The following is an 11201-nucleotide window of genomic DNA, read 5'->3' as shown; positions in this document are numbered from 1 at the left end:
CCATGGCTTTCCTCTGCGCCAGAATCCCAGCAGGGATAGGACAGCCCAGGAGCATCCCAGTCTCACCTGACCCAGGCCAAGACAGGACCCACAGCAGCACGAGGGACCAAGGTGGGAAGCTGCAGAGACACTTTACAAGTCTCTCTGGGCTTAGAAATGGCAGGGAGAGTTCACACCTTCCCATCACACACCACTTGCACCCCCTAAAAGCTTCCTGCTACAGGCAAACAGCAACTCTGGAAAGTAAGGCCAGAAAGAGACAAAAGTGACCAAAATAAATAGTTTGGCAACAAAGCAAATGTGGCTGTTACACAGAGGCTCAGTCCTGGGTGGGAACAGCACATGTTCCTAACAAAGGGCCTGCAAACAAAGTGAAAATTCCATCCAAGAGGGATTTTTCCAGGGGAGATTTCCAGAGGAGTCCACACTTTTTCCCCCTGTTCCAGAGCAGGAGACACCTGCCCCACCTGAGCTCTGTGCTGGCAGCAGGGGCTGCCCCAGCCCTGGACCAGCTCCTGTGCTCTGGAAACTAGTCAAATGAAACCTTTCATGCTCCTGAGAAATCGAGACAAGCCTTTCCATCCCAATCCAGGCTCTGGCAGGAGCTTGGCAGAGGCACAGCTGGCTCAGCACGCTGACCCCACGCCTGCTGCTCCAGCTCTTAACCTCCCGCACTCCCACACCTTCCTGAGAGCCACAGGTCCATCTGCTCGTGTTTAACCTGCTGCTTCCCAGCTCTGGGAATGTGCTTCCTTCTCTGAGCACACCAAGGGCCATGCACAGAGCAGGGACACCTGGAGCTCCCCTGCAGTACCTTGTCCTGAGTGAGCAGTGCCCATCTGGGGCACATCCAATGCTGCTTCCACCTCCAGCTCGTCTCCTGTGGGCTCTGGCACCTCTGTGCAGCTCCCCACAGACTCCTTCCCACCCAGAGCAGCTCCTGGGAAAGGGGAAGGCAGTCCTCCCCTGGCAGCAGCTGCCCAGCCTGCTGGGGGGTGTCTCACTGTCACTAATCTGAGTGGCACTTCCACTGTTCCTCTGTGCCTCCCTGGGGTTCGCTTTGAAGACGATTTACTTGGGTGTCAAGTGAAGTGGTTTGGGTCAGGCCCATCACCTCCTCCAGCCTGGAGCCGTGCCCAGGGAGAGCCAGCCCTGAGCCCAGCAGCTCTTCCCTGGATCCCTGCTAACCTCTCTCAGCAGCTGCAGGTGCCCAGCCCTGGAGCGAGGCGGCTCCGCTCCCTGCTCCGCGCACACCTGGCTCCGGTGGCGGCTCCAGGACTAGGACAGCTCAAAACCAGTGTTCATGCTGATGGCATAACGCAGCTTCTCCCTCAGGATGCTCTTCTTGCTGTAGTTGGGAAGCTTGAGGAGGTTGAAGCAGGTGGAGGAGGTTGGGAGTCGCCCGCCAGGCTCCTTCTTGCGGCTGGTGAAGAAGAAGCCTCTGAGGACACTGCCCAGTGTGTCCCCTGTGTCCTGCAACAGGCACAAAGGGTCACCTCAACCTGCCCTGAGCTCCTGGCACGGGGCTTGGGCACTGGGAAAACAACCCCCAAAAGCTGGCACTGGGAAAGGAAAACTCCAAACGTGGCACTGGGAAACCAAACCCCAAATCTGGCACTGGGAAAACCACCCCTCAAACCTACAGCTGCTCTGGACAGCCTGTGCCAGTGCCTCAGCACCTCACAGGGATGAATTCCTTCCCAATATCTAATCTTAACATCTAATCTTCCTGCCTTAAGCATGTCCTGGTCAGACAGAGGGGGGGAAGCCAGGCAGGGAATGGCTGAGCCAGGAGCAAGCAGGATGCCTACCTGGTCATCAGAGACTTCCACACAGCGGATGGAAAACGGAGGCTTGAGGTAGGCAAAGCCCAGAAGTGGAGGCCTGGAGCAGCTGGTAACAAACTGGGACAGTGAAGGACAGTGAGGATGGCAGCAGTGAGGGTAACCTGGCAGTGCAGTCATTTTGCTCTTCTGTTTGTGCAGCAAGCACCCAGCTCACTGGAGGAGACCTCCCCAAGCCCCAGGCTGGGCAGGAAGGATCCCTCACTCACCTTGAGGAACATGGCTCTCTCCTCAGGGCTGAAGTCATTGGCCAGGATGTCCCACAGCCAGATGATGACCCGGTGACTCCCGTGGAAGCCTCCATAGTACACTGTGTGTTTTCTGGGGAGAGAAACCTTGTGACTCACTGCAGCAGGAGGGGCACTGCTGGGAGGGTTAACCATTGAATGGTTTGGGCTGGATGAGATCTCAAAGCTCATCTTGCCTCATGGGCAGGGACACCTTCCACTAGCCCAGGTTGCTCCAAACCCCATCCAATACCAGCATTTACTGGGCACTTGAGCAGAGGAAAGGGAAGGACAGAGAGAAATTCTGCTCCCAGGAACCGTGGAAGAAAGGACCCTTCCCATTTATTAGCACTTTGACCAAATTAGCTGTAAGGAACATGTTCCTCAGGTTTATTTCTGTCTGTTCCTCACGTTTCAGTAAGGAGGAGCAGGATGTTGTGGACAAGCCAATCCCTTGCAAAGCTCCAATAAGCTCAGTGATGGAAAGGCTCATGAAACGAATCAATGGAAGGCAGAAATCAAAAGGAATAAAGCAAACCAGCTCCCTGGCTTGCCGAGGGGGAGGAGCTGCTCACTTACTTGAGGTCCTCGAGGTCGATCTCGGCGTTGTCCCCGGAGATGAGTCGCTGCAGCTCGGGCGCGGAGAACATCCGGATCCACTCGGGCTTGATGATGGACCTGAAGCCACTGATGAGAGCTGCTGTCTGGCTCTTGATCTGGGTGTGCATCCTGAAGTGAGCCATCAGGTGGATGTAGCTGATCCTGTGGGGACAGGGCAGGGGGCAGTGAGGTTGGGGAGCAGCCAGGGACACACCTGGTTGGGGTAATAACAGGGCTGTGAGCTGTGTCCCCTGTCCCCTGACTGGGCAGGGATCAGAATTCCCCCTCCAGGGCCCTGCTCTTTACTGGGGCAGATAAAGGAGTTATTCTGCCCAGATTTTGTCCCCATCACTGGCTCTGTTAATCCCTGGATCATCCTTGGCCAGAAACAGCTCAGAGGAGGGAGCACATCCAGCTCCTCCTTAAAGGATCCCCAGGCACAGTCTGACAAACAGCTGAGTGGGCTCTGATGCCACATGGCTGGAGAATCGGGCCCTGCTCTTTACTGGGGCAGATAAAGGAGTTATTCTGCCCAGATTTTGTCCCCATCACTGGCTCTGTTAATCCCTGGATCATCCTTGGCCAGAAACAGCTCAGAGGAGGGAGCACATCCAGCTCCTCCTTAAAGGATCCCCAGGCACAGTCTGACAAACAGCTGAGTGGGCTCTGATGCCACATGGCTGGAGAATCAACAACACCACAGCACAGAGCAGATTCGCAGCAGGGCCCTGTGTTAGAGGGAGGCACCATCAGGCTTCCTCTTCTCACCCACAGGCAGAACACCTGAGGCTGCTGATTCTTCTCCCTCAGCTCCCAGGCAGACTCCACCAGGATCCCACTGAGTGGGTTTTTGGCCAGGTCACCTCACCCTACCATTCCCAGATGGAGCTGTTTCCAGTTTGCTTCCACTCCCAACACTTCTGCTCCCTCCCAGCTCCCAACCTGTGTGCAAAAGCTTCAAAGCTGCTGCTGTAAATGACTCGAGCAGCATCCAGGACTTTCAACTTCCTCCCTGAGCCGAGTTCTGACAGAGCCAGAGGAAGATCCTTTCAAATGCAAACTCCCTGGTCAGAGCTCCAGAAGGGAAAAGCCTGGGAACATCAGAGTGCAGAGCACGACTAACGCAGCCAAATCCTCAGGTAGGATCCAGCTTTCATTTGCCATTAAAGAGAACAACCCCCAGATTACCAGTTCAAACACACATCTGCTTAATAGATATTTTATCCTGCTTTTATGATCACTGAAGGGTATAGGGAAGAGAAAAAAAAAGAAGGGAACAAAAAGGTGGGGTTGGTTTCCAGGCTCCGGAGTTGACATTTACGATAACTATCTCAAAGCCGGTTATCTGTGAAAATAGCCCCAGGGCTCAGTGTCTCCTCTGATTTCCTGCGTCTAAAGAACGACTGTCGACTGCATTTGAATTCAGCAGTGTCTGCTCTGAGCGTGGGGCTTTATACAACTGCCACATGTTATCATTCTGAGGAGATCTGTCTGCTCCAAGGTGTCTTTGAGCATCTGTGCCCTCTGTGTTCACCACTGTGTGCCTCAATTGCTTTGAATCCATCTGTCTGCATCCATCACCGTCACTAAATCCTGCAGCACCTCCCTGCCTCCGTGCCTTTGACCTCGGAAATGCTGTTTCAAGAAGTAAATTGTCAATTTTTATTTTGCAAATCAGATTTAATACAATTTCTGCCGATGAACTGTAACCAGCAAATTCTATTAAGATATTTATGTGCTCCTTCTCCTCCAATCCATCTCAATTCATTCCACATGCAAGCCCAAGGAACTGGAATAAAGTATTTTGCAGTGGTGACCTTAAAAAAAATCTAATTGCTGTACTTACTTATTTTCATTGGTAACGGGAATGGTCTTCCCTCCAGGAACAAGTTCATGGCACACAAGCTGAGGGGAGAAATGATTGGATTGCTAATTACTGCTTGGAAGCATGAAGGAAGGAAATGCCATGCTAAGCTGTTCCCTCCCCATAAAACATTGATTTTTACAATAAAACAGTAGGATTGAAAATGTAAGTAATAATCCTGCTCCTGCCTTGAACCAGCTTCACTTAACCACTAACAGAGCAATTGAGCAGTAGGAGCTCTGGGTCTCCACCAGCCTTTCTCCCAGGAAACCTCCTCTCCAGTGTGATCCATCACTGCTGAACAACACAAATCAATTCCAAGAGCCCTGGGGGACTGTCACAATCCCAGAATCCAAGCTCAGAGCCTGGGATAGCTCAGCCTAACAGCACAATCCCAAATTGGCTGCTCCACAGGCCTCACTGGGACCTCTGGGGTGACAACTCCTGGAGGACAGGGGTCCCTCCAGCTGGCACTTGGGCCATGGAGGGACACAGGATCTCTCCTCCCTGCCCTGCCAGGGCCTGGGGCTCATCTACCAGCTTGGGGCCCCCCAGGTGTTTGCTGCAGTCACAGAAAGTCTTTATTCCCACAGTAGTGGCCTCTGTGCCTTGGTTCCAGGAGAATTCCCTAGCATAGGGAACAAGCTCAGCTCACCTGTGCCCAACAGCTGTACCTAGTAGGGACACAGTTCATCCATGATTATCCCACCTGGCTGCCTCCCAAGGCCCAGGGAAACAGGAGTGCCCGGGTTATTTTTACCTTGCCTGTGCTGCAGCCTTCAGTGCCTGAATGCTGAGCTCCCTGTGCTGCTTCCTACCTCTGTGTGCCACGTGGAAACACTCTCAAAGCCAAAAGCTCAGCGACCCTGAGGCAGCAGCAAGGTGTCCTGCAGTGGACATGGTGCACAGCAGGGCTGGATGACCACTCAGCTCTTCCCACTCACCTTGGCAGGTGTGTTTGCATGGCTACTGCTGCTCTCAGGCCTATCCAAGCTGCTCCAAACTTGCCAAGCTGAGGGGTAAAACTGCAGCATGCAAAGCTCCCAAGGACAAGCTGCCCCACAAACACTCCCTGACTCAGTGGTCTCTGAGCCACTGGATCTTTCCTGCTCTCAGTGCCTGAGCTGAGCATGGGCTGGGGCTCCCTGTGCACTCTGCAGCCACAACAGCACACACTGACAGCAAAGGCAACTTTATCTTATCTCCCCAGATTTTCCAGCTATGCACACACAACATCACAGAACCCAGAGCTCAAGTGCAACCAAGTACCTTCAAGCCTTCCTAAGGGACTGACAAACAGCTTTTTCTTCTCAAGGCCAAGAGACCTCCTGACACACTTCAAGTTCTCTGACAGAAACAGCTGTGTTGGGAGAAAAGGAATCTCTCCCTATTCACAGATTATTCTTGCAAAGAGGGGAAAAGCACTTATGCAGTGAAAGCATTAAACACTTTCTCAACTAGAAAGGAAAAAGCCCTGGCAGCAGAGAAATTAAGGGGCAGAGGGCAACCTTTTTGTGGAAGAAAAGAACAGCTGTTCTCTGCCCACAGCTAAATACTGCATCCTGTGGCTGAGCTTGGAGGAGCTGAGCCAGCCCTGCAGCACAGGCACTTGCTGGGGAAGGAGAGCAGAGCTCAGCCCTCACCACAACCAAACACAAGGTCATTTACCAGTCAGTCCCCTCGGGATTCCTGCTCGGATGGGCCACGCAGAGCATCCACCTGACACTCAGAAACAGCAGTACCACGAGCTGGGACACACTGTCTGGTTTTCAGATGCTCAGGAACAGAGCTCAGAGAGCTCAGCAGAGAGTACTACCTGTTTTCTGCTGGCCATCTGACTGCAGGTGTATTTCTCTGCTCTCAGGGCACCAAGTCTGCACTCCTGGCACCACAGCCTTTCCCACAGCAGTGGGCAATGATCCTCAGGACCCCTCTTAAGGCTTCAAAGGCTCTTCCTGGTAGCACCAGGAGACTCTCCCACGTGGGGCAGCTGGGATCTAACCAGGAGAACAGGGACTGCCTGCTCCAGGGCTGTGGACTCTAACAGTGCCCAGAATTCTGCTCAACACCAGGAAGGAGTTGGACTTTGATGATCCTTCTGGGTCCCTTCCAGCTGAGAATATTATGTGATTTTATTCCAACACCAAGAAGGTGTCTGGGGCAAGGCAGAGACAAGGTCCAACACCTCACTGAATGAAAACCTACCTGACCCATCACATCTTCATCGTAGGACAGTGTTAGGCCCAGGTCACTGATATCACCATCATAGCGCTGGAGAAGAGCAGGGAAGGGGAAGGAAGGTCAGTAGTGGTTCCAGGGTGTTTTCAAAGTAGATCAGTACCACAAAGCATTTGTAATCTACTCTTTCTAGCAGCAGCAGGGTAAGGGAGGTGACCAACAGGAAAAGTAATATTCAAACCTTAATTGAAGTGAGATTTTTGTAGAACTCAGAGTCCAAGGAGGGAAGTTCATCCACAGAGCTGTAGAAGACACTGTGGTGGTGCCCAAGGAGCTGGCTCAGAAAGAAGGAAGCAAATGGCACATCCACAACTATTCCCTATGGACAAGAAGAATGCACAGGTAAGGTCCTACCTTGGTGTGTGAAACATCCCTGGTTACCTGTGAGGCCTGCAGGGAGGTTATGTGATGTGCAACAAGTGCAAAGTGCATCTTTGCAAGGCACTGGCATCAGCTATGGAAACCACATCCTCTTAAAAGCCATTAATTAGTGGAGCAGGTGCCCAATGGTCCCTGGGGAACTCCATGTGTCCTTTAAAAGAACTAGATAGATGGTTTGAACTGAATCAGGATACATTTAGGTGAGAGACATGGAATAAATTCCTCCCTGTGAGCGTGGTGAGAAGCTGTGGCTGCTCCATCCCTGGGATGTTCCAGGCCAGGTTGGATGGGGCCTGGAGCAACATGGGCTGAGGGAAGGTGTACCTGCCCATGGCAAGGGGTGGGACTGGATGGGCTTTAAGCTCCCTTCCAATCCAAACCATCCTATGATTCCATGGAAATGGTCAATCTGTCATTCCATCCTCCTGTTAGCCACATGTCCCTTTCAGATATCAACAAATGGGGTGTGACACCAAACTAACAGACTATTCCAGCACCATGAGGAATGGTGTGTCCCAGGTTTTACCTCCAAGACCATTTTTAATACATGCCTGAAGAAATTCCACTCTGCTCCACCATCTCTACCTTTCTCCAAGTCCCTTTCCCAAACTCACCTGTCCAGTAACACCTCCCCATGCACAACAGATGCTCTCAAAGTCACCACCACAGAGCTGCACCAACACTGACAAGACCAGTGCTTTTGGCTCACCTCATACACAGCCTTCCCAAGCATCTTGCCCACAAACTCAAAGAGCTGCAGGTAGTTCTCATGGATGTAGGATGTTGGGGATGGATACAGCCTCTCATCACCACTGGTTGTCTGCACACAAAGGGATAACAGCAGTGACCCAACCTGCTCCTGCTGCAATGGGTCAGCACTGTCAGCACCTGTGTCATACCTTGAACAGGTTGAGTGCAGGGTCAAACACCTTTTTAATGATCTCTTCCAGAAACTCTTTGAAGACTCCATCCTGATCAATCCCAGCTTCATCCACTCCCAGATCATTCACAAACTTCACTCTGATCACTCCCTTCATGGCATTCTGGGAAAGCTGCCGGAGCTGTTCGTATCCATCCTGCAGAGAGCAGAACATCCAGAGGACAATCACACAGGGAGACATGTGGAACACCATGAGGGACAGGAGACAGGCACAGCACAGAGCTCTGCAGTTGTCATTGAACTCTGTGGCCAAAAAGACCTCCATTTTTTCTACTCAGAGCACCAGGTTTGGACTGAACCAAGATCCAGCACCTTCCTGAGACATCACTGGACACAGAACTGGCTCTGGGTCCCTCAGACAAGGCAAAACCATTCTCACAGCCCACATTCCTGCAGGAAAAGTGGCTGGTTGGCTCCTACAGACAGGTCACTCACCTCCAGCATGCGAGAGCGGCGGATGGTGATGTGTGTGACGTGAGGGGATGCAGAGCTGGTTTCCACCAGCCCAAGCTTCTCCTTCTCCTTTGTCACCATGTTCCGGAAAAGCAGCACCCTCTGGAAAAAGAAACACATGTCAGTCTTCATGCACCAGGATCCTTCTCCTGCAGGGCAGCAGGGATGCTCCTGACACCCAGAACGAGCTCCTGCTTGTCCTGACCCCACTGATGCCACTGCCACCTCCTCACTGGGTGTCTCCTCACAGATGCCCACACAAATCAGTTCTCTCTCAGCAGAAATCAAGTCATTCCAGAGTAAATATCGTGAGGAGAGTGGGCAGGCAGGAGAAGACTTATTCAGCTGGAATTTCATCCCAAGCTCCATGTCATGAAATGCTGAAGACATGTCCCTTCCATCCCAGACCCCAAGGCACTGGCTCAGCCTCCACCCTCTTCCCCATCCCACTCACGTTCTTGTGGGGAATGACGTGTGGGATGTACTGCAGGAGCAGCTGGGCTCGCTTCTTGTCCTTGTCCAGCTCCTGGAAGAGCACACTGGGTTTGAGGTCCCTTTACAAAGAAAGGCAGAGGTTCAGAGATTCCAGAGGAAGGCCCAGGAGTGGGGAATAGCTGGGGGTGGGAGAGAAGAAACCTGTACTGATTTCAAAGATGACTTCAGTGCTCAGGTGTACACACCTAAGAAGGCCAGAGACACTCACGGGCCATTAGGCATTGGAAGGGACCTCCCAGGGAGGTGGTGGAGTCACCATGGAGGTGTTTAAGGAAAGACTGGATGTTGCCCTCAGTGCCATGGCCTAACTGACAAGGTGGTGATGGGTCACAGGTTGGACTTGATGGTCTCAGAGGTCTTTTCCAACCTGAGTGATTCTGTGATTCCTGCACACTGAGTGAGTTTTCAAAGCATCACCTGATCCTCACACCACAAAAAATAACCACACTGCAAGCAGCCTCCTTAATGCAACACGGGGAGCAGCTCTCACCTTGATCTCACAGGTGGAATTGAAAGTAAAGGGTGCCACACCAGGCTCCAGAGAGGAGCAGTGCACAGGGACAAGCTGCAGGAGATCCCTGCCCCGAGCTGGACACTCACTTGCGCAGCCAGTGGTCCTCGGGAGCGAAGCGCCGGCGGCAGTCCCGCTCGTACAGCACCATCAGCCACCCGTGCACCGAGTGGAACAGCTCCAGGGTCTCCCCTCTGGCATTCTCTGCACAACAGGAACAAAGCAGCAATGGTCAGGCACCCTAGGCCACAGCAGTGTCCAAGAGCAACACGCTGGTCACACTAGCAGGGCAGGTGTGGTTCTCCCAACCTCCACCGCCTTCGGAGGGAAGGATTTTGTGCCTGCCAGGAGACAGACAGTGTCTGCTTTGATCAGAGCTATATCACAGCCATCTCACCTCACAACTGAACTCAGCTTGGGTGGTGAGACACTGGTACAGGGTGCCCAGGGAGGCTGTGGCTGCCCCAACCCTGGCAGTGTTCACAGTCAGGTTGGATAAAGCCTTGAGCAACCTGCTCTGGTGGGAGGTGTCCCTGCCCAGGGCAGGGGTTGGGGCTGGATCATCTCTAAGCTCCATTCCAACCCCTAAAACTCTATGCTTCTATGGACTATCTCTTCTCTCCATTCCAACCCCTAAAACTCTATGATTCTATGGACTATCTCTTCTAATTACCAGCTGTACCCAAATTATACCAGCAGAGAGACCAACCCCAGCTATCTCAACCTGCTCTGCTTGGGTGACAGCACTGCTCTTGTGCCACACATGGCCCAGCCATGCTGAACTTCATCTCTGCCAAACCCCAACATGCCCATCATGCCTGCTACACAAACCCCTAAAACTCTATGATTCTATGGACTATCTCTTCTAATTACCAGCTGTACCCAAATTATACCAGCAGAGAGACCAACCCCAGCTATCTCAACCTGCTCTGCTTGGGTGACAGCACTGCTCTTGTGCCACACATGGCCCAGCCATGCTGAACTTCATCTCTGCCAAACCCCAACATGCCCATCATGCCTGCTACACAAACCCTTACTGGAAATAGAAAACTGCTCTGTGTTTGGTGCCAAGCATGATAATGGCATCTGGACATCAAAACTGGGACATATTCCCATCTAGCAGTGAGGTTTGTGCCAAGTAATAAGTAGCAGAAGCTTCAACTTCCCAAATTAATGCTGTTTGTTGTTTTAGCAGTAACATCAACTCAAGCTACTGAAAGCACTTACCTACAATTCCATCCCAGATCATCTTAAACACGAAGGAGTTCAGGAAGGAGGAGATGGTAACGAGCTCCTCCAGTTTGAATGAAATCTGCTCTTCATAGACCTCTATGTCATCCAGGATCCTGTCAGAGCCAACAATGCAAATGCACAAGTGTAAATTGAATTCCCTGCTGAAATTTTCATAAAGGCACATTAGCCTTTAGCAGCAGCTCTTATTTCTATGACAACTGACACCCATGAGGATCTCAAGTCATAAACAACTAAACCTTACTTATGGATTTTGATTGATGGCAGATCCTAACAGAAGATGTTATGAAGCCTCAGACACAGTGTTTCAGGCTAAAAGGATCTGTGCACTCACTCCCAGGAAAATGTTTGCACCATTCAAGCTAAGGGAACTGTTTCTACTGCCCAGCAAAGGCAA

At 52.0% G+C, this 11201-nt stretch overlaps 1 protein-coding gene across 1 annotated transcript; it reads right to left on the bottom strand.

Moving 5' to 3' along the window:
• Window positions 1-1278: 1278 nt before the first annotated feature.
• Window positions 1279-10899, bottom strand: LOC103797136 (ubiquitin-protein ligase E3B; the record flags this gene model as incomplete). Its single annotated transcript, XM_009069331.1, has 13 exons — window positions 1279-1473; window positions 1812-1904; window positions 2054-2165; window positions 2651-2833; window positions 4518-4576; window positions 6741-6806; window positions 6955-7092; window positions 7864-7974; window positions 8054-8230; window positions 8530-8649; window positions 9002-9101; window positions 9643-9757; window positions 10781-10899. Coding segments are annotated over 13 exons (1588 nt in total), but the record flags the coding sequence as incomplete, so codon positions are not given.
• Between the last annotated feature and the right edge of the window lie 302 nt (window positions 10900-11201).

The sequence above is a fragment of the Acanthisitta chloris genome, unplaced genomic scaffold (assembly GCF_000695815.1).
Source record: "Acanthisitta chloris isolate BGI_N310 unplaced genomic scaffold, ASM69581v1 scaffold28182, whole genome shotgun sequence".
In the NCBI taxonomy this organism is placed as follows: Eukaryota; Metazoa; Chordata; class Aves; order Passeriformes; family Acanthisittidae; genus Acanthisitta; species Acanthisitta chloris.
Note: the sequence above shows the minus strand (reverse complement) of the source record. Positions and strands in the feature narration are given on the sequence as shown.